This window comes from Eptesicus fuscus, chromosome 8, assembly GCF_027574615.1.
Source record: "Eptesicus fuscus isolate TK198812 chromosome 8, DD_ASM_mEF_20220401, whole genome shotgun sequence".
Taxonomy (NCBI): Eukaryota; Metazoa; Chordata; class Mammalia; order Chiroptera; family Vespertilionidae; genus Eptesicus; species Eptesicus fuscus.
Genome location: NC_072480.1, coordinates 70,442,048 through 70,468,764, shown reverse-complemented (window position 1 = coordinate 70,468,764; position 26,717 = coordinate 70,442,048). Strand labels below are relative to the sequence as shown.

Below are 26,717 nucleotides of genomic sequence, written 5' to 3'. Positions count from 1 at the left end.
GATGGGCCGGTCTCGGAGCCGCAGCTCGTCCCGCTCCAAACACACCAAGAGCAGCAAACACAACAAGAAGCGGAGCCGGTCCCGGTCGCGGTCCCGAGACAAGGAGCGCGTGCGGAAGCGCTCCAAGTCCCGGGAGAGTAAACGGAACCGGCGGCGGGAGTCGCGGTCCCGCTCTCGCTCCACCAACACGGCGGTGTCCCGGCGCGAGCGGGACCGGGAGCGCGCCTCGTCCCCGCCCGACCGCATCGACATCTTCGGGCGCACGGTGAGCAAGCGCAGCAGCCTGGACGAGAAGCAGAAGCGAGAGGAGGAGGAGAAGAAAGCCGAGTTCGAGCGGCAGCGAAAAATGTGAGCGCCCGCGGGGGAGGGGCGGGGGGGGGTGGGGAATGGGGGATGAAGGCCGCGCCGGGGGGCTGCGGAGGGAGGCGGAGGGTCGCGAGGACCCTCCGGAGAGCCTGGGGCAGGACCTACCCAGGAGTGGGATGGGGAGGAAACTAGTGGGACTTGAGCAGGATAGGCGTAGAGGGGAGCACGCGATTTTGGCGCGAGAGGGTGGAGAGTGCAGGAAGCAGGGGGTGGAGTTCCGCGTGGGGCTGGAGAGCTGCTTGGCCGCGAGGGCTAGCAATGAACCAGCCTGGAGACGTGTTGGGGGAGCTTTTGCAGACCCGCAGGAGGAGAGCAGGAAGGAATTCACCCGTGGGATGCAGATCGCAGCTGCCCAGAGCATTGTTGCATTGCCGCTTACATTTGGGACTGGGCTTCTCCGAAATAAGATACTTTTTAGGTCTAGGTCCAACAGTACCCCCTCACCCCCAAATCCATTCTATTTTAATGTATTCCTAGTAGTTTCAGATGTCGCGGCTGCTTTTCCGTTTTTGATTTTGTTATTTGAGGTGTAAAAATAAACTGTACCCACCTTAAGTGTGCGGTACAGTGAGTTTTGACGCTTGCATTCATCTGAGTAACACCATCCCAGTCAGTCTACTCTTAACTACTAACTGCTTTTTATTAGCTTTGAATTACATGCTTCTGTAGCAAACTTCGGTACAGTTTTGACATTCGTTTCCCCTTGTAGTGTACTTGATGTTTTAGACTTTGCTCACATGCAGAAAGTCTTGTTGGGTAAAATGTATTTCTCAAGTATCTTTTGATTCAAGGGTAGGTGTAAATAATACCAAACTAAGGAACTTTTGTGTTTAAAATGTAGCATTTAGTTTTGGTACTCTGCTCTGGATATTCCTTTCCCACAGTTAGGTTGAAAGGTAGAGTTGGATATGTTCACTTCCGCTATTTAACTAGCTGTCTTCCTCCGTTCTTCAGTGCATGTTTAAAAATGCTCGTGAGGCAGGAACTTTAAAATTTTCCTGAGACAATTTTCCTTTAGTTGATGTGCACTAAATTGTCTTTTTTTTTTTTCATTTTTGTGCATTTAGGTTTGTGTTAATGTAGATTTTTCAGCAAAACTTGTTTCTAAGAGCAAAGTTATTAAGAGGTAGGGGACTGGAACACTAATATTACAGAGAATACAGTACCTGGAGAGGTATTTTGCTGCATTCTTTTAAAATGTAGCAATGCTTTCATCTTTCCTTTATTTTTCAGAACTTTCAGTGATATATATGAAAACCAAGTACAAGTAATTGTTTCACAACAAACCTTGTTATATAGAACCCAGGTTTTTGGTCTGGAACAAGATTAACTCTAAAGATGTAGCTCTCAAATAACTATCAACAGATGGATATTTTTTAAAATTGCCTAAGATATTGCATACGTTTTTCATGTAAAAGCAAAGGAGACCTCCAAAGACACTTTCCATTCGCTAGAAAGCTAAGACTTGTAGGACAAGTGAAAGGAAATGTGGTATGCTAAGAATAGTTAGAATCATTTAGCAGTGAGCAACACATAAATAGCAGAGAAGTCCAGGGATGAAAATCGGAAAATAGAGCAGTTATGTAGTTCCAAGTTGATAGGAAAAGCAAACTACCTTTAGCATTTATAAAGGAAGGAATGGGCAGAGCTAGCAACCACCTGTACACTGAATTCGTGTGTCATGCTGTGGGCACTACTTAATATGGTCTATTGCCTTTGAAATAATGCAAAGGAAATAAGGGAAAGACCCAGGTTTTGAAGCCATGAGAATGGGCAGAACTCTCCTGTCTGCAAATCCCTATTGGTTAGTTCATTCAACTACCCAACTTATGGAGCATTTACTGTGCCAGGCAGAGTGCTAGGTGCTGTTAATATAAAGATTGACCCCTCTCCAAGATCTTGATCTAACTGGAAGACATAGGTACCAATTCAGTGATAGTGACGTGACTGTAGAAAGGAAGAAGTATCTTGGATGGGTCAACACTTTAGTTCTCCTAAGGAATGAGTGGTGGATAAAAATAGAGTTTGTCAGGGTAGGCCTAGAAGGATACTTGTGGAGTAAAAAGGTGAATGTTAATTGGAACATGAAGTTCTATAAATACTAAAGTCATGGAGTAACTGTAAAGGTCAAGTAGAAGCTGGGAATCATGGGAAGGGTCTTGTATGCCATATTAGGGAGCTTGGATTTCACCCTAGAAACAGAAAAGGTTTTAAGCAGATAAATGACATGAGGCCTTTTATAAAAAAACAACAACAAACAGATCCCTGATTGCTGTATAGGGTAGAAACTAGTTATAGTAAGTCCACACAGGAGTAGTGGGGGAGCAGTTGTGGGAATGCTAAAGAGAGATTTAAACATTTAGAACAAATAAAATTGGATATGAAACATAGGGAAAGAAAGCAGTAATAATGTTGGTTCATGTTTATATTGTGGCTATTACATCTCAGCCACCAAATGTTTAACTACTGTGTCTCAGACGCTGGTTAAAATGTCAGAAACCAGTGAAGAGAAATGAGGGAAAAATCAAAGGGAGTTTCTATTTCACACTTTCACTGTGGGCACTAATTTTTGGATATAGTTGGTTTACACAAGGTTCATATAGGGACAAACCTGGGGGAACCTTGAGAGTGGAATGACCCCTGGAGAGGGTGGAAAAGAGCAGTTAGTTCCAGGGACTGAAAGAACCTTAGGGAATGTTTGTATTTACAATTGGGTTGGGTAAGGGGAAGCTGAGAAAAGGTACCAGAAGAACGCCTAGTGTCAAGTGTACCTTCAAGAGGTCCAGTGTGCGATGGAGAGACAGCAAAATTAGAATCTTTTTGTTGGGCTTAACTAATTAGAAAGTTTGTGGTAAGGATGGAAACCAGATTGCCTTGCCATTTTAACAATTCTGAGGCCTTGAATAAATCACCTACCTGTAAGTTTGATTTCTTATCTGAAACAAAGATACTTGTCTTGCTTATTGTGAAGATTAGAAATTGTGCATTTAAATTATCAAAACAATGCTTGGCATATAATGGGCCTCAATAAGTAATGTTGTTTAATATAATTTATGTAAATGCAGCCATATTGAGCCTGGTGAATTTAAGAAGTGATCTTACAAGTTACAATCTTAATGCAATAAAAGATTTTAAAAGATTTTTTTCCCCCTTGTTTTTGCATAGCTAATTCACCTGGTTCAAAATTCGGTTCAAAAGTTCAGCCTCTCCTCCCCAAGTCCCAGCCATTTAGTGTGGTTCCCTTTCTGCCCTCCCCTGCACCCTTATTATCATTTTCATATGTTATCTTTGAGATGCTGTATGCATGTTGTATTAACTGATGAAAAGTGGGCAGCTGAAAATGACTTGCAACAAATCAGGAAAATGGTAATTGGCGATATCTAGATTCCAGTAGGCTTAGTGTTTAACTGCATAACCAATCGGGAGCCTGCTAAGTTAGAATATCTAAACGGAACATGGGATCTGTATGAGTGCTTATTTGAAGAGAATACTTGAATTTGTTGTGAGAGCAGCATTTGTAAGCAAATTTAGTAGATGGAACTATGCATTTGGGGGAGGTGAGGGCATCAGGGCATACAATCTAGCTGGTATTGATAAGATTTTTATGAATTTTTAAAATAATCATTTTGGTATTTAGATCGTTGTGTATGCCTTTGTCTCTCACTTTGGTCCTGGAGAAACAATGAAGGGTAGTATAGGGCTTAAGATCATTAGCTTTGGAGTCTACCCAGGTTGAGAATCATCTTTTAGCTTGTGCAATGAGGTATAGCCCAGTTAGTAAACTGTTTAGCCTCAGGAACCATCAAAGATGTATGTAGATGATGACATCCTATATAATAAAAGGCTAATAAGCAAATTGTCCCCTCCTCTGACTGGGAGTTCAACCTGGAGTTCAACCAGGGGGCAGGGTCGGCTCGCCCCCGGTTGGCCTCCCCCACCCTGATCGGGGCAGGCTGGCTGGACCCCACTTGTGCAGGAATTCGTGCACCAGGCCTCTAGTGGTATATAAAGCTGTTGGCAGAGTATTTGGTACCTAGTCAATACTTAGTAAATGTTGTTTGGTAATATTATGAAGCAATTCCGAGAATTAAGCTCCTAGGGTTGAGTTCATACATTTTAAAGACATTTTAAAATAATGTTTCAGGCTGCTCTGTACAAATTCATGATCTCCTTTAGCTGCTGTTTCTCTGGGCTCTTGATATTTTAATAGTTGCCATTTTAAAATCGATTGTGACTAGTGTTTTTAAGTCACCTGAGATCATGGAGAAAAAGGAGACCTAATGTTATGCCATTTCCATTGAAAAACTTGAAAATTTTGATCATCTCTTTCATCAGTGCCCCAAATCTAGGCAAGGAAATGGACTCTGCAGAAGAGCTTGAGGAAAAGATTAGAGAGATAAAAGAACATCAAGAGACTGACAATTCCTATGTCAAAAGTTTTAGGGAGTGGATAGGCAATGATATTAGATGATACATCTTTTATAAGGTAACAAAAGTGCTTATTTGTTTTAAGAAAGTTTCAGTGCCTCTTATGAGTTAGTGTAATAGCTGTTTTATCATTGATTATGGTAAATTTGTCATCAATAAAGATTAACTCATGCTTAATTCAGTTGTACAAGTGCCCTTTGGTTTTCTGAATTCAGTGTTATGTATGGTGAGGAGAATTAAAGCAATATTAGATTTTAGCTCTTTCAGCACTAGATCTAAAAATTGATTTAAAATTTTTTTTTCTAATTTACTGGAGTAGCAATTTTAACCTTACCAAGAATAACAGCAACAACCAAGATTATGTTCTTGATACTACTTGTGGGGGAACAGTTCTGTTGTAGGGCTGTAACCTTCCTAGCCTGTCTCCCAGTTTGACACAGCAGCAAGGCTTAATTATAGTCATGGTGGGCTGCTCTGTGGCTCCTCCAGGAACAAAGGGAGATAAGCAGCCTTGTGAGAAATTCTATGAGGCCATTTCTCATCCTCCCTGTATTAGTTGAGCTTGGGACTTTCCACTTGCCCTCCCCTTCAGGCTATAAAACTGCTGAGCTGTAGTTAGAATTTACTTCTTAGCAGCAGAGCAACCCACCACCTGTGCTTGTGGTACCTGCCACCCAGCCCCTGTGGTTTGGTATCCATCAGTGGGAGCAGAGACATGGAGGAGCTAATACCATGCTGATCTGGCTTTTGCTGTAAGTGATAAACTGAATTTATTTAGGCTCCTTTTCTCCTTATTGCTTGCTTACATACTTATCTATGGAAATGAGGCCCTATTAGCCCTTGTGCTATTGCTATTACTTACAAACTGGTTGACAAAAACCCTGAATCTGTATCAGGTCTTTTTACCTTTACCAAATTTCTAAGTTAATTTGGCAACTTTTCTATTGATAAGCTAACCAAAGCTTTTTCCTGTTCTTTTCCTTCTTTTTTACTTTATATGGAAAATTTTAATTGGAACTTTTTACATTGTCCTTCCTTTAAGAGTTGAATTGTACCATTATAAAGTTTCTTCTTAGGTTTCTCTACATTTACTAATTGCATAAGAACCAACTAACAAAATATGTATATATGGGTGTGTATACTTTTAAAACTTTGTGTTATGAAAACTTTCCAACTTAATGCAAAAGTAGAGAGAATATTATAAAGCTTAATACACCCGTCATCCAGATTTAGCAGCTGTCAGTCTTACTTGTTTTATCTTTTATTTATTTTTTTTCTGGATGAAGTAGATAAACAAAATTTTCTATTTGAAATGTAGTTTAATTTCCATTGAAATTGCTGCCTGATTTCCTTTAGACATTCCTAGCTATTTTTAATGTTGGGGTAGCTATCTATTCTCTTACTGAGCTGCTATAATGTTTATATCCTAATGCTGTGTTTTATTGGATATTAAAAAGGAGTTAAAGAAAATTTTAGTTAGAGCATGTTAGGCTTTTGTGCCTTTTTAAAATAAAAATCACTAATGTAGTGGTGGGGAGTAGTTATTAAGAAAAAAAAAAAAGCAACACAGCAGTGTGGTGATGGCCGGAGGGAAGGAAGGGCGGGGGCTGGGGAGAGGTGGGCAAAGTGGGGGGAAATGGGGGCATCTGTAATAGTGTCAGTAATAAAAAGAAAGTTAAAAAACGAAATAATCTCCAAAATAGATTTTTTAAAATTCCTAGAAATTATGCGTTTTCAAGTAGCTACTATCTTGACAGAAAAAAAAAGTAGAGATTTTAAATGCAAAAATATCTTTCACATGAATCAGAATGTGAAAGGTAAATCAGTATTAGGATGGTATCACTGTGAGTAAGTAACAGGAATTAAGAATGAAGGCGCTAGAGTGGAAATTGAATCACCCCCCAAAATATAGTTGAAGTGGATTTGCGTGTTTAATGCTCACTTTATTAAACAAAGAAACCAGTGAAATTAATTTTAATATATTTCCAGTCTATCTCAAAATATTGTCATTTGATGTAATCAAATCAAGATATGAGGTCTTTTTTGTGTTTTGATTTTCAATTCAACCTAGATATGTGTGAGGCAATCATTGGACACCAGTGGTATAAACAAGGTTTCCACTATACTGACTTGATAAATGACAGTACTTTCAGTGCAGAATTTTAAGTAAGTTGATTCATAATATCAAAATGGAGTTAAAATAAATCAGTATTATGGTTCATTGGGCTTTTTAATAGAACTGATGATACATTTTTTATCCACTTTCCATCACTAGAAGAACTTTTAATTGAAAACCAATTAAATAAAGAAAAGATACAGTAAAGTTCAGAATCTGAGTAAGGTATATTTTCACTAAAAAGTTATACAACTATTGCCTTGGCATTCTGAAACTCTTTGAGTCTGTATTCTGACTTTGCCTGGAGGGAGAAGAGGGTAATGAGTTTTGCTGGTCTGAATTACTAGTATTTGCTACATAATGATTGTTCCTGACTTCTTTGCAGCTCAACCCTTAAACTGGGTGGATTGGCAAATGAGTAAATCCATATACTCGTATTTACAGTTTGTCTTTTCATTGTAAAGTTGATAACAAAAGTGGATTTCCTGTTTCACATTTGCTCTACATTTCTAAATAAAAACTGGTGAATTAAGCTCTTGTATATACTGTCTTTAATTTCAGAAAGTGATGGAAAAAAACATGCTTTTATGTTTAATTTCTGTATCACTTAACATCATGGTTTCTATTATATCCTTGAATGTTGCATGAAAATGAATTGTAAAATCATAGAAACCTATAATCAGGCTCAATGTTTTACAGATTTACAGATAGTTTTAATTTTTAGGTTTATTTCTTATATTATCTAAATCATTTTTTCCATTTTGTTTGCTAGCCGGCAGCAGGAAATAGAAGAAAAACTCATCGAGGAAGAAACAGCACGAAGAGTGGAAGAATTGGTAGCAAAAAGGGTAGAGGAAGAATTGGAGAAAAGGAAGGATGAAATTGAGCGAGAAGTTCTCCGAAGGGTGGAGGAAGCCAAGCGCATCATGGAAAAGCAGTTGCTCGAAGAACTCGAGCGACAGAGACAAGCTGAGCTTGCAGCACAAAAAGCCAGAGAGGTAACGCTCGGTCGTTTGGAAAGTAGAGACAGTCCATGGCAAAACTTTCAGTTTTGGGTGTGCCTCCTGCTCAGTTCAGAAAGAGATGGAATACAGACTAATTCCTTTCTCATCTAAACTTAACATTGCTGCGAAAGTTAATTTTTTAGCTATTCAGAAGTGCTGACTGATATTTAAAAGTTATTTTCATAAAACATATTCAAGGAAACTTTTTGATTTAATGGAACTGGCTTACATATTTGAGAAGTGTTTGAAACTTTTGCCATGGCTGCAGGACTTACATTCTTTTTTGGGAGGATGGGGGGACACAGGGAGTTGTAAAGGGAAAAGGTTAAAAATCCACCTGTGGTTATGTATTCTTTTCTGTTTATCGTTCTTATTACCTAGACTGTGAGAGGCTTTTTGCCTTCAGTCAGATTGAGAAGAGCAGGGCCTAACATTGAGTGATGAGAGCACCTGCTTTTGATAAATAGGTTTTCTTGCTCCTTTTTTTCCCTTCTTTTATCCCTCATCTCCTGCCCCAAATTCTGCTTCAACACAGTGGACTAATTCTAGTGTTTTGATCATAAGGCCCTCCATTTTCCTAATGTGTTTCAAAGAATCTTTTTAGGAAAAATGTCCATATTATTCATCCACTTTTTAGTATCTACTAACAACTCCTTTTTTTCTCTAGAGAGTTATGAAGGAACAGGTTGTCCTTGTCTGGAGTCAAGCTAAACACATGATTTGTTTTATCAGCAGCTGGAGCAGAAGTTGAAAATGTCTTTCTGTGAGACAGTAATTTGCTACTGAAGCTTTATAGCTTATTTGCACTGATTACTCCAGGATCCTAAAACTTGTTGAAAGTCTCTGAAACACACTCAAAGCAAATTACTTTACAGCACTGAGTGTCCCTCAACATAGTTTCCATAGTGAATATAAATTTAATTGGTATATGCCACTGGAAATCCTATAGTTATATTTTCTTGAATTTAAATATTTGACTCAAAATCTATGCTTCATTGTCATTTTTAGTCCTGGCATTATTGTGGACAAATTGACATTAATTTCTGTTTTCAGTAAGCTTAGCTTTTCAAATGTATTTTCCCTTGTGCTGTCTTTGACTACATATACATGTCTGTATTTGGTGGATATCACAGACTTGATGCAATTGAATGTATGAAATTTTTGTATCATGGCTTTTAATTATGAAGATACTTTTGGAGTAATGGTGCTGTGTTGTAGCGAGTTATTAATCATAGGAAGATTTTTTTCTCTTCATGTGCTTTTTGTTTCATATTAACAATATTTTTTTTTACACGGACACTACCCTCTGCCAGTCTTTCCAAATATTAAAATCATTTGAGTATGTATGCTGTGATCTTAACACTGCCCAAACCATTGAGCAATCTTCATATAGTTTGCATTATAAAAATCTCATTAAATTCTCCAAGAAAATATAAACTACAGAATTTTATTTCCTGACTATGCACCCCATGGATTCCTGAATTTCAGTTCAGACTGTAGATGACAAGATAAGCTGCCTTTAGAAATTGTCAACATCTGAATGTTAAGTCCATTTTCCCCATGGAAGAAGCCCTTAGTTCCATGAAGTATGGATTACCATTTGTATTTTTCACTAACAGTAAATGTATTTTTCTTATTAATTGTTTGCCTTAGGAATGATGAATTACATTTTTTGTTCCTTCTTACCATAAACATCTGCATTCCTCAGCTCAGCCTTCCTTGTATGTTGTTTATAAATGGTTGAGCTGCTGATGCAGGTATTGCCAAGCTAACAGTACAAATCATTTTAAAGAGGAAGCTGGCGTGTATGGCAGCCGAGGAGCACACTCTGCAGGACACTGGACAAGACAGTAAATATTCAACTTTTAATGCTGATTAAAGGAGTATAGGTAAAGAATACGTAGGTATACATAATTGGTGAGACAAATATTCACTTTATTTATATTTTATATTATTTTTTTTTTAATTTGGTAAATACTATTCCAGTTTTGTTAGTTGTCCTTGTTGATTTGTGTGATATTAAAGTACTAGTAATAATTGCCAGGAAACTATCAATTAGGGAGGGTTTAGTCGGTTGCTGTTTGGACTGGGAGGGATGATTGAAATTTAGGGTTAGAAACAAATTTTAGTGGCTGCACAGTTTATCATTTGTCAGACAGAAGGTAGCTTTATATAAAGCTACCCTGTAAATCAGATCAAAAAAGTTCAGAGGAAGATTAGTAAATATTTATCAATAAAATTAAACATTTTGTTTTTCTAACATCTTAACATGTCCTCCCCTTTAGGAGGAAGAACGTGCAAAACGTGAGGAGCTAGAGCGAATACTGGAAGAGAATAACCGAAAAATTGCTGAAGCACAAGCCAAACTGGTATGTATAAAGCATACCTGAATAATATTTTTTTAATAAGTTTGATTTTTTTAAAATATATTTTTATTGATTTCAGAGAGGAAGGAAGAGGGAGAGAGAGAGAGAGAGAGAGAGAGAGAGAGAAACATCCATGATGAGAGAAAATCATGGATCTGTTGTCTCCTGCAAGTCCCCCACTGGGGATCAAGCCCACAACCCAGGCATGTGCCCTTGACCAGAATCGAACCTGGGACCTTTCAGTTCGCAGGCCGACGCTCTATCCACTGAGCCAAACCAGCTAGGGCTGAATAATATTTCTTTGTTTTTTTTCTGAATTTTGTTGAATAACTTCTTGCTCTATGATTATTAGTTCTCAGGGTCATTTTAAGGTATTTGAGGCAAGAGTGGAATAGTTGACTAGAATTTAGCTACTGTGTTCCAAAGTAATCTATTTGGGGACAGTCCAGATATTCTAATTAATCTGAAGAAAACTCCGAAATTTGCAGTTGTTTAAAACCGGTTTCCTGGAGAAAATTGTACTACCTTCATTCCCAATTTTTTTAATTCTAACTTCATTTACACTTCTGTGCCTGAAAAAATGAAAACAGTCTTAAAGGTATTTAAACCAACTATTTCAATAAGCAACATTTCACTTTGCATTAGTTGCCTTGTTACCAATTGCTAGACAGAATAGATAGATCATATGTATATATATATGATAAGTGCACCAGATTAGTAAATTCTTTTTCTTATTCCAAGTTTATAATCTAACAAGTATGGAGAATCAGTTAATTATAACATGATATAGAGATGGAAAAGGTGACAAAGCAATTTTTAAATTTTCAAGAAGCCAATGTAAGGATATTGAGGTAACTTTTTTCCACTTATTTATGCATTCATTGGTTGATTCTTCTGTGTGTCCTGACTGGGGATCAAACCGCCAACCTTTACATATCGGGACAACGGTCTAGCCAACTGAGCTACCTGGCGAGGATGAAATAATTTTTTAAAATTATAAAAGACTGATGAAAGAGAATGCTAGAATTAAAAGTCTATGGACATAAATAATCCAAAAAATGAAGGATAATCAGACATTTCTTTATAGGGGAAAAAATCCTTTTCATCATGAATGTGGCATATGGGTGATTCTACTTCAAAGTAAAAATATAAGTCAGAGATGGAAGGGATTTTACTTTAGGATGAATGAGGGATTAGTGATATTTAGTACCCAGAATGAAGACATGTCTCAGAAGGGACTCTTGGTTCTAGATGTCTAAAAAAGTTTTGTCTATTTAGAAATGTGTTGAAAATCATACAGCCATAGGAAGACATTTGCAGCTAAGTCATACTGATGACTGGAGGGGGAAAAGCAAGTTGCAAGCTCTAGTTAAGTAGTTTAGAAAAAACAAAATTCTGTGACTGTATTTATAAGGGCACTGAAAAAGATCTGGGATGGTATTAGTAATTAACAGTGGATCTCATTGAAGGTGGAAGTGAAAGAGAACCATAGATAATGTATCCATAGTTGATAAGAATATAGAAAAGTTTGAATCATGGAGGTAGTTGGTTCTAGAGCAGGGGTGGGGAACATCCAGCCCACAGGCCATATAAGGCCTGCAAAATCATTTGGTCTGGCCCTGCCAAGGCATTAGGGGTAAGTTAATTAAATGTTTGGCCAAATATAGCAGGCTAGTTTTAAGTTGATAATTTTGTATGGCCCGTGAATGATGTTATAGATACCCAGATGGCCCTTGGCAGAGAAAAGGTCCCCCACTCTTGTTTTGGAGCATGACTTTTTAAAAAAGATATTGTGCCCCCCCCACCCCCCATATAAGAGCCAATGCTGGACATATCTTAAGCAACTTAGCACAGAATAATGAATTCTTAGTTAATATTGCTGTCCTGGTTTTTTTGAAGGCCAGAATGGAAGGAGAAGACTTAATTCTGCTTTTTCAGTGAAAAGACCTTAAAATCTGCTTAAGTAGAAAAAGCAATACAAATGGAATGGAGAAGGAATCACTATAAGATATATTGCTACTTATCAATAAGTATCGGGTGGGGCAAAAGTAGGTTGTTAGTTCATGTAAAAATACAATAATAATACAAGAATAAACTTGTGTTTTGTGTACTCACAACTATAAACCTACTTTAAAAATGTTTTATTGTTTAAAGTATTTTTCCTGGTTGACTGCCCCCCCTGCCACTCCCACCCCTGAGGGCAAGCCTCCACCATCCCAGTGTCTGTGTCCATTGGTTATGCTAATACGCATGCATACAAGTCCTTTGGTTGATCTCTGACCACTTTCCCCGCCTTCTCTCTGAGGTTGGACAGTCTGTTCAGTGCTACCTTGTCTCTGGATCTATTTTTGTTCATCAGTTTATGTTGATCATTATATCCCACATATGAGTTAGATCATGTGGTATTTATCTTTCTGTGACTGGCTTATTTCACTTAGCATAATGCTCTCCAGTACCATCCATGCTGTTGCAAATGGTAAAAGTTCTTTCTTTTTTTATAGCAGCGTAGTATTCCATTGTGTAGATGTACCACAGGTTTTTAATCCACTCATCTGCTGATGGGCACTTAGGCTGTTTCCAAATCTTAGCTATGGTAAATTGTACTGCTATGAACATAGGGGTGCATATATCCTTTCTGATTGGTGTTTCTGATTTCTTAGGATATAATCCTAGAAGTGGGATCACTGGGTCAAATGGGAGTTCCATTTTTAGTTTTTTGAGGAAACTCCATACTGTTCTCCACAGTGGCTGCACCAGTCTGCATTCCCACCAGCAGTGCACGAGGGTTCTTTTTTCTCCACATCCTCGCCAGCACTTGTCGTTGATTTGTTGAAGATAGCCATTTTGACACGTGTGAGGTGGTACCTCATTGTCGTTTTGATTTGCATCTCTCAGATGATTAGTGACTTCGAGCATGTTTTCATATGTCTTTCAGCCTTCTATATGTCCTCTTTCGAAAAGTGTCTATTTAGGTCCTTTGCCCATTTTTTGATTGGATTGTTTATCTTCCTTTTGTTAAGCTGTATGAGTTCCCTGTAAATTTTGGAGATTAAGCTCTTATCTGAAATAGCATTGGCAAATATATTCTCCCATGCAGTGAGCTTTCTTGTTGTTTTGTTGATGGTTTCTTTTGCTGTGCAGAAGTTTTTTATTTTTATGTAGTCCCATTTGTTTGTTTTCTCCTTAGTTTCCATTGTCCTAGGAGAAGTATCGGTAAAGATATTGCTACAGCATATGTATGATATTTTGCTGCCTATGGAGTCTTCTTAGATTCTTATGGTTTCCCTTCTTACATTTAAATCCTTTAACCATTTTGAGTTTGTTTTTGTGTATGGTGTAAGTTGGTGATCTAGTTTTTTTTGCATGTATCCGACCAGATTTCCCAGCACCGTTTATTGAAGAGACTGTATTGACTTCATTGTATGCTCTTGCCTCCTTTGTCAAATATTAATTGAGCATAATGGCTTGGGTTAAATCTACTTTTGTACCACCCTGTATATGATAATGCTTCTTGGTGATTACATGTTAAGGAGAAAATCTCAGTGCAGTTAGGAGGAAGTAAGAAAGTGTGCATCTTAATTTGAGCTTTGAAGGTTGAGCTTTGAAAAGTAAATACAGTATGGTTTGTAAGGCATGGATATTTCTAGAAGAGAGGGGCCCTATAATTGGTATTTAAAACATTGAAACAGAATTTCCAAGCAAATAGGATAGAATTTCTCTTAGGACATAAGAGATTGGATAGTGTAGTGAGTTCACTTTATGGGTGGCCTGGAATGCCAGATTGTGACTTCTAGAACAAAGCTTGTTAACTTAGTATGCCCTGCCAAGATTTTGATTCCTTGTAACTCTGGGTTGGGTGTCTGGGTGCCTCGGTGTCTAGGGACAGTTTGTCCTCTTTGGTTTCATCTAGTAGCCTTTTTGTTTACCTTCATGAACCTTAATTTTCTGTGTGTCTGGGAAAAGATGAGCAAGTATATTACAGAGCAGTATTGTTCAAGTGGTGGTAATTGTTCAGTTTTTGTTTTATAATTTCATTTAGAGTCCTACTTTTGCATAATACTGTTAAGACAAATAATAGAAAAATAATTGTTTTTAAAGCTTCTAAAACACTTTTAGACCTGTGGATCTATTAGTTTGCAGACTGTCACTGGTCCATGGGCCTTTAGACTAGCACTAGTGGTTCTAGAATATTTGTGTTTGACCTGATAGACTGTGGTAACACTATTCTGACTTCATGTTATCAATAAAACTTCAGTGAAAAGTTATCTTTTGGAAAAAGAATTTTGGATTTGAGAAATTTGGTAAGAATTTGGACATAATTAACTAATTTACTTCTTGTGTTCAGTAAAGTTGGAAGCATAAGAAATTGTTGATGTTGGAGAAACTTTTTATTTGGTTCTATATGCTTTCAAGGAAAGTAGAATATCCTTTGTGTAGGAGGACACTCAAAAAATGTTATTGTAGCCGGGCTGGTGTGGCTCAAATGAACCAGGTCACTGTTCCTCACTGTCCATTTCCTGGGTCAGAGTACATGCTGAGCTAGACCCCCGGTGGGGGTGTACAGGGGACAGCCAATTGGTGATTCTTGCTCATCATTGATGTTTCTATCTCTCCCTCTCCCTTCCTCTCTGAAATCAATAAAAATGTATTTTTTTAAATGTTATTGTATAAAGATTCAAGGCACATATTGAGGTTTCTATTTTTGTTGCCCTTTCATCTTCCTATTGAAAGCCCCATTAAAATCCTATCTAATAAAGAGGGAATATGCTGATTGACCACCACTCCATCACAAAGATGGCTGCACCCACAGCTGAGGCCAAGTTCCCTTAAGGAGCCTTAACGAGCAATCAGCAGGGACCTGAGGCTATGCCCTCCCCCCGCCCCTGTGGGGCTTGACCGGGGACTTCAGGCTGCTCCCCCCGCCCCAGTGCCAGGCTGGGGGACCTCAGGCTGTGCCCCCCACCAGGTGGGGCTTGACAGGGGACCTCAGGCTGCACCCCCCTGCCTGGTGGGGCTTGACAGGGGACCTCAGGCTGTGCTCCCCACCCAGTGGGGCTTGATGGGGGACCTCAAGGTGCACCCCAGTGCTGGGTTGGGGGAACTCAGGCCGCGTCCCCAACCCAGCAGGGCTTGAGGCTGCGCCCCCCCTGCCAGTAGAGCTTCATGGGGGACCTAAGACTGCACCCCCATCCCAGTGCCAGGCCAGGGTACCTGAGGCTGTGCCCCCCCCGCCTGGCGGGGCTTGACAGGGGACCTCAGGCCATGCCCCCCACCCAGCGGGCGCTTGACAGGGATCTCAGGCCATGTCCCCCACCTGACGGGGCTGGACGGGGGACCTCAAGGCATGCCCCCCGCCCCATCTGGGGGACCTCAGGCCATGCTCCACCCCCGTCCTGGCACCGGGCCTGGGGAACTGAGGCTATGCCCCCTGCCTGGCGGGGCTTGACAAGGGTGGGACTGGCCAGGTCTGGATCTATCCCAATGGGGGAGGGGGGCGCCCGGTTTTGGGTCTCACGTGATTTTGAGGCGCATGTGGGTGGGCGGGGAATTGACTCTGAGTCCCGCTTTTAATGTGCACGAATTTTGTGCACCAGGCCACTAGTAATAAATATTTAAGAAAGGAAGGGGAATATGATAGTGTTGTAGGCAGCATGGGACTTTAGGTCAGTAGTGCTAGTTTATCTTGTTGAACCAACAGTTTTGAGTTATTTCTTAGTGGCATGATTCCTAATTATAATATTTTTTCCCATCATTCTTATAACTTATATAAAATATTTCTATCTGTATTTTTAAAATTTAATACATGTTTCAGGTAGAGAGTAGTAGATTTCCGTATTCTTATTTGTTAAGAGACTGCCTTGATCTAAAACTAGACAGTGTAAGAAGAACGCTTATGATAATTTTTTAGATGGTAGTAAGACCTTTAGGTAAAGGAAGTTGAGGCAGAAGGACAGAAGATACTGAGAGGGATAAATAGGCCCTTCTATAACGGTATGTTTTGCTTTTGTGTATTTCATCTCGCCATTTTTTGGAGTGAGGTGTAGGATTGAAAGCCATCTTTGTGAGACATAACAGGGCCCTGGGTGTAATGACTCTAGTATTATGGGTGCTAGCTTTCTCTTTGGCCTCCGTGATGCCTACCACGTAATTCTTATAGGAGAACTAAGTATTGTTCGTACTTACACACATGCACATACCTTCCTCCCTCCCCCATTGAGAATAATGCCTTTTGCATAAATTTGAAACAAGAGGGGAAAGAACAGTGTATATTCTCTAGCAAATGGAGTCATCAGGAACGATACAGCAAGTCAGGCAGTTACTGAAGAGAGGGTAAGGTTTATAAGAGTACCAAACAAATAAGATATAGGATCAGACCATACAGATGGATGGGCAGGAAACCAGTTTTTCATCACTTGAGAGCCACTGTCTTAAGATGAGAGATGGCTTTGGTTTTTACTAGACAAGTTTACTTTTCCTTTCTTTCTTGTTGTTTGTTTGTTTTTGCCAAGGTGTGATTGAATAACGTTTGTGCTTAATTTAAAGGTATAATAGAACAAAATACAAATATTTAATGTAAAAACAGGATAGTCACCTGTTTAATCCTATCTAATAAAGAGGGAATATGCTAATTGACCATCACACCCTCACAAAAGATGGCGGTGCCCACAGCCAATAAGGAGGGAATATGCTAATTGACTGCCACGCCCTCAATGATGGCGGCGTCCAGTCCCTTCAGCCCCCCAGCCTCCCAGGGCCGGCCTGAGGCGCAGGAGAGCCTCGGATGGCGGCTCCTCAGTTACCCAGGGTTGCCCGGGGCTCAGGTAACCAGGGCCGGCCTAGGTTTGCACTGCTGGCAGTGGCAGCAGCAGAGGTGCGATGGGGGTGTCGCCTTCCCCTGATTGCCGGGTCGCCTCCCGCCCTTGAGGGCTCCCGGACTGTGAGAGGGGGCGGGCCGGGCTGAGGGACCCCCTTCTCCCCCCTCCAGTGCATGAATTTTCATGCACCGGGCCTCTAGTTTATTTATAAAAGTTAATTCTATTATCAAGTACTTATAAGACACTAGGGGTACCACTGTTACCTGTGGTATTACAGCTGCTGTACACACATACATACTTTTATCTTTTATACACTTGAGTGGCCAGATTATTATGATCTCTGAACGCATAGTAATCTGGCCACTCAGTGTATATCATCATCATCATCATCTCTAGTAAAAGAGTAATATGCAAATTAACCATCACTCCGCCACGCCCACAAGCCAATCAGGAATGAATATGCAAATAAACCCAACCAAGATGGCTACCGCTACAGAGAGCAGGAGGGAGGCTTGGGTTTCCCTGGCAATGGAGGAAGCCAAGCTTTCCGCCTGCCCTTGCCGGCCTAGGCCTCCACTCAAGGCTACAAAGTTTCAATGATAGAAGATACATAAATCCAAACAGAAATGGCGGCAGCCACGGAACTGGAAAGAGCAGGAGGCTAGGGTTGCCCTTGGCAATGGAGGAAGCCAAGCTTTCCTCACACCCTGGCTGGCCCAGGCCTCTGCTTAAGGCTACAAAGTTTCAATTATAGAAGATACATAAGTCCCAACAGAAATGGCTGCTGCCACGGAGCAAGCAGAAGGCTTGGCTCCGCTCCAGGCTACAAAGTTTCAATTGTAGAAGATAAATAAACCCCAGATACCAGGGCCTCCACTTGGGTCTCAGGGGGCGTGGCCGGCCTGCAAACCACCACAGGCCCCTTGCTCAGGGCAAACCAGCTGGCCTCCACCCGTGTACCAGGCCTCTATCCTACCTAATAAAAAGAGTAATATGCAGATTGACCATCACTCCCACACACAATATGGCTGCCCCCATGTGGACACAAGATGGCCAGCAGGGGAGGGCAGTTGGGAGGGGCCAGGCCGGCATAGGAGGGAAGTTGGGGGTGACTGGGCCTGCAGGGAAGGGCAGATGGGGGGACCCAGGCCTGCAGTGGAGAGCAGTTGGGGAGGACCAGGCCTGCAGGGGAGGGCAGTTAGGGGTCACCAGGCCTGCAGAGGATGGCAGTTAGGGGTGACCAGGCCTACAAGGGACGGCAGTTAGGGGCAATCAGGCTGGCAGGGGAGCAGTTACGCATCAATCAGGCTGGCAGGGGAGTGCTTAGGGGGTGATCAGGCTGGCAGGCAGAAGCAGTTAGGGGCAATCAGGAAGGCAGGCAGGCGAGCAGTTGGGAGCCAGCAGTCCTGGATTGTGAGAAGGATGTCTGACTGCCCGTTTAGGCCCGATCCCCGGGAGATCGGGCCTAAACAGGCAGTTGGACATTCCTCGAGGGGTCCCAGATTGGAGAGGGTGCAAGCTGGGCTGAGGGACACTCCCCCCGCCCCATGCACGAATTTCGTGCACCGGGCCTCTAGTCCTATATAATGAAAGGCTAATATGCAAATTGTCCCTTCGACCAGGAGCTTGGCCAGCTGCCCATGTTCCCTCCCCCTGGCCAGGCTGGACCCCACCCATGCATGAATTCATGCACTGGGCCTCTAATACACACACACACACACACACACACACTCTCTCTCTCTCTCTCTCTCTCTCTCTCTCACTCTCTCACTCTCTCTCTCTCACTCTCTCACTGAGTGGCCAGATTATTATACATTCAGAGATCATAATAATCAGGCCACTCAGGGTATTTGTGAAACTGAAACTTTTTCTTTATCCAATCTAAAAGTAATTTCAGTGCAGTATAATTAGTATTGTTTGTCTATAAAAGAAGTAACTTTACTTTTAAAATCTTGTTTGTTTTTAATTTTTTGATTAGGTAATGTGATGGCATGATTTAAAAATTTCTTATAGAAAAATAAGCAGTGAAATCTTTTACCTTTTTCCCCTGTCCACCCACTTTCCATTCCCATTTCCAAAAGGTATATTCAATTATGTTTTTATTTGTTTTTCCAGAGTTTATAATGCATTTTTAGGCAGATACAAATACATACATTTTTATTTTCCCCTTTTTGTACAAAAGTAACATATGATACATAGTATTTGGTACTTTGCTTTTCTTAATAGTATAACTTGGAGATTTTTTCTATTTTAGTATATAAGGGACTCCTTTTTTAAAAAAAACAGCTTCACAATGTTTTGTTTTATAGATCTGTAATTTATTGATAGTTCCATATTGGTGAATATTTGGGTTTTTCAGTCTTTTACAAACTATGTTTGCAATAAATAATTTTGTATAATTTTGTAAGTGTGCAAGTTCACTTATAGAATAAATTCCAGAAAATTACATAGCTGAGTAAAAGTATTATGAAGATGCAATTTTAGTAGATTACTGCCAATATACTCTTCATAAGCTAGCATTTGATATTATACTTTTGAATTCTATCAATATGATAGGGTAAAAAATGCTATTTGTAAATAGATTTCTCTTATGTCTTGAGGTTGTGATGTTCAAACCCTTCACTCCCCAAGGTTCTAATCTACTTTCCTCAGGGCTGAATTAGAACCTTAGGGAAAAGTGAGTCTGGGTGTTGGTGAGGGTTTCCCAAGGATATGCACACTCACTAAGAATCTTTACTTCGATTCAATTGCACATGCCAGCTCTTACCCCCAAATGTGTGATGATTTATTAAAACTGTGGGTAAAGTAATTGGCATATGATTTCACCGAAGATGGTCAGAAGCAGATAATTTTTTATTGTAATTACCAGTGAAAGTCTAAGCAAGAGAGAGGTGATTTGAAGTGGATTTTGGTGTGCAGACTGGATTTCAGTAGGAGGAAAAGTGGCATGAGCAAAGGAGGAGGAGGGGAAGCAAGATAGAAAGGACAATTTAAAAGAGAATAGTAGAAACAGTTGGGGCCATATAAAAGGAAGTCCTAGGTAGTATGCTACCGTATTTTCCGGCGTATAAGACGACTTTTTAACCCAGGAAAATCTCAAAAGTCAGGGGTCGTCTTATACGCCAGGTGTCATCTTATAGGGCGGGTATATCCCAAACTATATTTTTAACTGGAAAAGTTGGGGGTCGTCTTATACACCCAGTCATCTTATACGCCGGAAAATACGGTAACTTAGGAAATTAGCCATATTCTGTGCACATTGAAAATCATTGGAAGCTTGAGGGCAGGAGAGAGCAATGCTTAAGAAGGGTGAGACTTGCAGCATTGTGTAGGGTGGATCAAAGGGCAGGGACTGGAAACAGAAACCATTTTAAGTTTGTAAGAGATCTGCCCTGAACAGTTATGGTAACAATTGGAAATGGAAAAAAAAAAAAAAAAAAAACGCTTAGGTGAGAGAACATAACTTGATGACTATTTGATGTTGTCAGGGAAAGAGGAAGGAGACAGAAAACTATAGTATGTGGATGGCAGTAGGGAACGTAGAAAGGGCTGGTGTATTACGATTAGGCTACTGGAATTTAAATCTTGAACATGCTGAAAGTTGAAGGTACCTAGAGTTTTCCCAGGTGTGTGTTCATTAGCCAGCTGAAAATGTAGCTTAGGAAAAAGATCTTAGAGGAAGAAGATATATTTCAGTTCTGTGTTGGATTTTTCACCTTATGAGACTACGAAGACCTAGAAATACATGAAAATCTACTTTTCCATCTTGCCTACCCACCAGATTTCCACTATTATAATTCTGATCTTCCTCATCTTTGACCTTATTTGATCACAGTGGATTTGCCCCCCACTGTCTTATCTTCCACCTTTTAGCCTGTCACCACCACCACCCTCATCTGAAAGCAAAAAGTAAAATAAACCTCTTTGTGTTAATCATGTATTTTAAAAAATGGGCTTTTTCTTACCCACAAGATAAAATTTCAACATTTTATCTTGCATTCTGAGTCCATTACCTATCAGTGGAGATAAACAGGAGACTCAAGTTCAAGGGCAGGAGAATGACTGAAGAGAAAGGGCAGGCACTAAACTTATAGTTAGCTTTTGACCATGTAAAAAATAATTTCAGTAGAATTAATGGAGATGGAAGTAATGACATTTTAATATTTGAGTTTTCAAATAGGTAGGCATTCAAAGGATGCAATGAATGTTTTACGATCAAGGTCAGATACGGAAAAAAGGACAACTCATTGATCATTGAGATTAAAAATCCAAGGGTTAGAAAATGTTTTCTCAACTTTGGCACTATTAACATTTGGGGTTAGATAAGTCTTTGTTGTGGAGGGCTGTCCCATGCATTACTGTAGGATGTCTAACAGCATGCCTGTCCTCTATCTGCTAGATGCCAGGAGCCATTTCCCCCATTGTGACAACCAAAATCACCACCACACATTTGCCTGATGTCCCCTGAGAGAAAGGAGTAAAGTTGCACCTGGTTGTAAATTAATAAGGGAGAAGGCATGGTACCTTTGGGGCTCAAGGAGAGACTTGTTGAGGAAGAAGGTCATGTGAATGGCCTGTATTTTCTTGGTAAAGAGGGGAAATCTATAGTGAATGCTTAAAGGAAGTTGGTTGCTTGAGACTGAAGGAGTTGAACACACTGCAGGAGTTAATTATACAAGTATCCATTTGAAATTGACAGCATTTTATAGTCAGCCAGGTCAAAAAAGTTTTAACTTTTCTCTCTCCAAAAAAAGAGGCCTTTACTATTTCTTGGTTGTATATTGAAAATGTAATGTAGTCCCAGTGAGGATTTCTCCTATAATTTTTTGTATGGCTTGCTAATTATGTATTTAGCTATCATAGTTGGTAGGTAAAATATTCTGAATAAATCCATACCTTGGTTTGCAATTGACAATCTGTCATTTTATCTAATGGTACTGAAGGTATCTATAAAAATCTATAATAGGACTAAAAGTATACTGACCTCAAGCATGGCTTGTAGAAATTTTCATTTTCAAAATGTATAAATGCTTTTCTATAATTTCTTTGTTTTTTCTTTAAAAATTAGAAAATGTAGGAGTAATTAATAAATTATCTAATTTTCAATATTTTTCTTCTCACTGTTTGTGTGATGTTAGGCCAAGTTTTATTAAACATACTGTTGTTTGCTTCTATTGATTATAAATTCTCACCTAATTTCCCAAATACCACGAGACAAGCCATGAAATTCACAGAATTTTCTACTTTTTTACTTCTAACTTTCAGGCTGAAGAACAGTTGAGAATTGTTGAAGAACAAAGAAAGATTCATGAGGAAAGGATGAAACTAGAACAAGAGCGACAACGTCAACAAAAAGAAGAACAAAAAATTATCCTGGGCAAGGGGAAGTCCAGGCCCAAACTGTCCTTCTCCTTAAAAACCCAGGATTAAATTGCAAACTCTGAACTTTTTACAAAGAAAAATGGAAAAACTTTGTATTGTAGCTTCATGTTGAAGTGTTTTTTTTTTTTTTGTTTCATTTTGTTTTTGTTTTTTTAATTTGGAAAATCTGGAAAGTTAGCTTGTTCTAATAGGGGCTATGCTCTGCAGTTCCTTTTCTTCCCCCTTAACTTCTATTAAGTGAAATCCTTATCAGATCATTGTTGTCTTCTAAAAAGTGATATATTTTTCACCTGTTTGGATTCTGTATTAGTGATCTGAAGAAGAGCAGATCACTTTATAAATTGTGGATGGTCTGATAAGGTTTTTACTGACCCACAGACTTCGGAGTTATACTCTGTTTACTACATCATAATGCTGGTTTTGCTGACTTTTTGTTTTTTTATATATTTATAAAAAAAGAAAAAGTTGGTAATTGCATTGGAAGCTCCCGGGGTGTTGTTGGACCTATATGGTGTATTGTTAAATCAGTGTCCTCATGATACTGTTGCTCTTGATGTTCCTGATACAGGTAAGGAAACAGTTGGTCAGCTCTAACACAAAATATATACAGTTCAGTATTGTCTCTGTTCAAATTGTTTTTATTTCACTGACAAAATCAAACCAGCATTCCCCATTGTGTAAATAAATGATTTTGCTGAATAAAGTCGTCTTAAATTCATATGTTGAAGCAATTTTTTTTAAAGTTGAGTTCTGTTAAGTCTTAAAGAGGGTGGTTTACTTTTTGATGGTCAGCAATTTAGAAATCATAGAACTATGCTATATTTCCTTTCATACTTTTAACATAGGATTTATATGTATATTAAATATACTCATGGATTAGTATTTAATGGCTATTTTTACAAATATTTATGCTGATACAGCAATTATGACATCAGTATTACCTTTAAGAAGTACTAAGCACCCAGAAAAAGATTTAAAATTCTCAATCCTGTACCTCTATTTTAGGATATAAATATCATCTCAATAAATTATACTTAATGAAAACTACAGAAAAATGCTTCTCAAATTTATAGAATCTTAGATTATTTTCAAAGTGGGCCATCAGAAAGAACTTAGCTTTGTACTTTCACAAAAGGCTAAGGGAGTCAAATCATCTTCAATGTAGGGTACTTGCACGTTTATTTTGGGGACAAACACATTTAAACTTCAAGTTTTTATTTTGTTTTTGCATGTGATGTGGATGACTTACAGAGTAGAATCTGCCTCATTTATCTTTACATATGTTCTTTTAAGTGTACTGGTATTAAAACATTTATTAAAGAAAAGGATATGAATATAAAGATGTTACCTGAGATGCATAAAAATGTCATCAAAGTAGAGGAAATGTTCTCCAATATTTTGAGACAGTTTGATCAGTCCTTAAAAGTGAAAACATAAGTTAATGAAATGACTAAGTGGTAGATTACTTTGTGTGTGCATGCTAAGAAAAATGCTGTTGCTTTAGTTTGAGCTCTATAAGCCTAATTGTGGTACAGAACAATAAAATCAGTTTACACATCTTTAAAGATAGAATTTTAAATAGGCATGAACTGTAGTGAGAACTGACTTCATAAACATGATACTATTCTGAAACATTCACTTTATTTAAAGTATATAGGTTGCTTACAAGTTATTTTTCAACTTCTAAATATAGGTCAACTAATTTCATGATTCTTACTCTGTTTTTATTTTTTTTTGTACAGATCCATTGCTCCTAAGTTGTGTATTCAAGTTTTGGGAAATGTTTATTGAAAAATTGTTTTGCTATACAAGTGTTTTAAACATTGTATCTAAGTAACCCAGACTTAAAATATTTGATATTAGCTTACACGTGCCTTTAATTTTTAAAAAATATCTTACTGCCACATATGGTGTGAAATCACAGTAAGTTGGTAGTAACATATTGCAGTATCTGCTTGCTGTTGGAGACTCACATCAGATATTGAAATTGTTCCTGTGCCAGGCTATAGGAAAGAGGATGTAATTGTTAATAAAATACACCCGATTTTTTCTGTGCTGCAACAATGTGTAGTAATTTGTTTTCTTCATTTGTTTTCACTGCCTTTGTGTATATATTATAAAAGTTCATATTCTCAGTCTATTAGTAGTTTGGATGTTCCCTAATTTATTAAATATGCCTTTATTACAATTTTGTTTTTTAGGTTATTTCTTAGTGCATTATAGAATTAACATGACTTTTTATTACAGTATTTTAAATGGTTATTGCCATTTATATTGTGAAGTTTGCAGAATTAAATCATTTTATAAACTAAACCTTTAAATTAGTTTGGTGTGAGGACTGGTTAATGTTTGCAAAGAGGGGGAAGGGTTTATATTTAAAGATTTACTGCTCCAGTTTTCCTTATAAAGATGTAACCATTTAGGCCGTTTCTGTCCTCAGTTTAATATTGAGTCATTTACTTGTGCTAATATGTGCATGGCCACCAGCAACTTAAGAATTTCATTGGCTTTGTACGTTTTTATTTTGTGAAGTAAAATAGCATAGGATCTTGGCTAGTTGAACTCCATATATCATTTGAAATGCTTCATTTTATATTAAGGATCCTCCATTTGTTACTTAAAATTTCTCCAAAGCTTTACTATTAATGAGAGCTTCTGTTTTCAGTTCTTAATTTTCTGTTTGTTTATACCCAGAACCATTTGTCTGTTTTATATTACTGGCCGTGAGAAATTTTGAAGATGGGCTATCTTAATTTTTGAGACCTGTCACTCACTCCAGTATTCTCTATATATTTTTTATTAGTGACTTCAGAGAGGCAGGGAGACAGAGAGAGACAGAGAGAAAGAAATCAATGATGAGAGAGAATCACCGATTGGCTGCCTCCTGCAGGCCCCACACTGGGGATCTAGCCCACAACTCAGGCATGTGCCCTTGACTGGAATCGAACCTGGAACCCTTCAGTCCACAGGCCAACACTCAACCATTAAGCAAAACCAGCTAGAGCCCTCCAGTATTCTTATGAACACTCAATTATCAGAGTGTTAATTAGTGAAAGGACCTAAGAGGACTACTGAAGGTAAAAGAATTAAGGGCCTCAACTTTGGAATCAGGAATATTTGTTGAAAGCCCAAACAGTAGACCTAACTTTCATTTGTTGAATTGCCGTTAATGGTGGTCTTGATTCCTTTGCTATTACCTTCGTTATTCATGTTGTTTACTCATGTTTTAAAAAAAACAAACTGAAATTGTCCATAATCTTGGAGTAGCTATTACACTGCACTATACATTTTGTAGCAGATTTGCCATTGATTTTCAGATTATTAGATTGCATTGCCTGATTTTACATATTTAGTATCTGCAGTTACTAGAATAACTGATTTGCAGCTGGGAAACACTGGAATAGGATACAGATGACCCACTATCAAAATTGTGTGTGTGATTGAACATCATTGGAAATCTTGAAGGTTGTTCTTTTCCTGGGTCTTCAATGGTTGATTAGGCAGAGGTCGCCAACCATTCGGACCTCATGGACGACCGCTGGATTAGAGGATGTTCAAATGGTTGTATTTTTTAAATACATATTTTAGTCTTTCTATGCCTGAAAGCCAGTAAGTTGAAAATTAGAACTTCACTGACACAGCAGTTTCACTATCATTCAGGCAAGAGTGAGCCTGTGTGTTTAATAGTGTCAGTATATTTTCTACTGTTACTGCCTAAACATGACTTTAATAACAGAATAAAATGGGTTTGTACTTTGTATACATTTGGATAATGATTGCTTCCTTCACTTTAAAGGTTTTCACTATGGATCAAATAAATGACAACAAAGGAATATATAATTGCAGCTGTTTCTAAATGTCTTACTATAAAGTGGGTTAAAGAGAGGGAGCAAGACCTTTTATCAAATCACTGCCGTCGGTAATATCCCTTATATGTTTAGAGCGGAATTTAATAATCTGCAGTATATATCAGATCAGTCCATAAAGTGGGAATGCTACTTAGAGAATTTAAATTACAATTGAGTGACAAAATCAGAACTGCACAGCTAGTTATCTGTATCTTCACCAAACTACCAATTCCACTTGGAATGGTGACTGGAGCTTGGTTGTTCCTCTTAACCTGTTCTTCATTTGCAAATAAGGAAATGAGGTTTCTTTCATGCCAGGTGCCCAAGATAGTTGGAGCCATAACTATATTCTTTCCACTTGTGCTGCCTTTTTTGCATTAATGTAAAAGCAA

At 38.8% G+C, this 26,717-nt stretch overlaps 1 protein-coding gene and 1 non-coding gene across 2 annotated transcripts; one reads left to right on the top strand and one right to left on the bottom strand.

Moving 5' to 3' along the window:
- On the top strand, positions 1-23,195 carry ARGLU1 (arginine and glutamate rich 1). The gene is made up of 4 exons (XM_008143950.3): positions 1-348; positions 7,683-7,908; positions 10,200-10,283; positions 22,361-23,195. The coding sequence occupies exons 1-4, from the start codon at positions 2-4 to the stop codon at positions 22,523-22,525; spliced, it is 822 nt and encodes a 273-aa protein (XP_008142172.1). The 5' UTR covers position 1; the 3' UTR covers positions 22,526-23,195.
- Positions 151-233, bottom strand: MIR9334 (microRNA mir-9334). The gene has a single exon (NR_129155.2). It is a non-coding gene; the product is annotated as a microRNA mir-9334 (primary transcript).
- Positions 23,196-26,717: the final 3,522 nt, after the last annotated feature.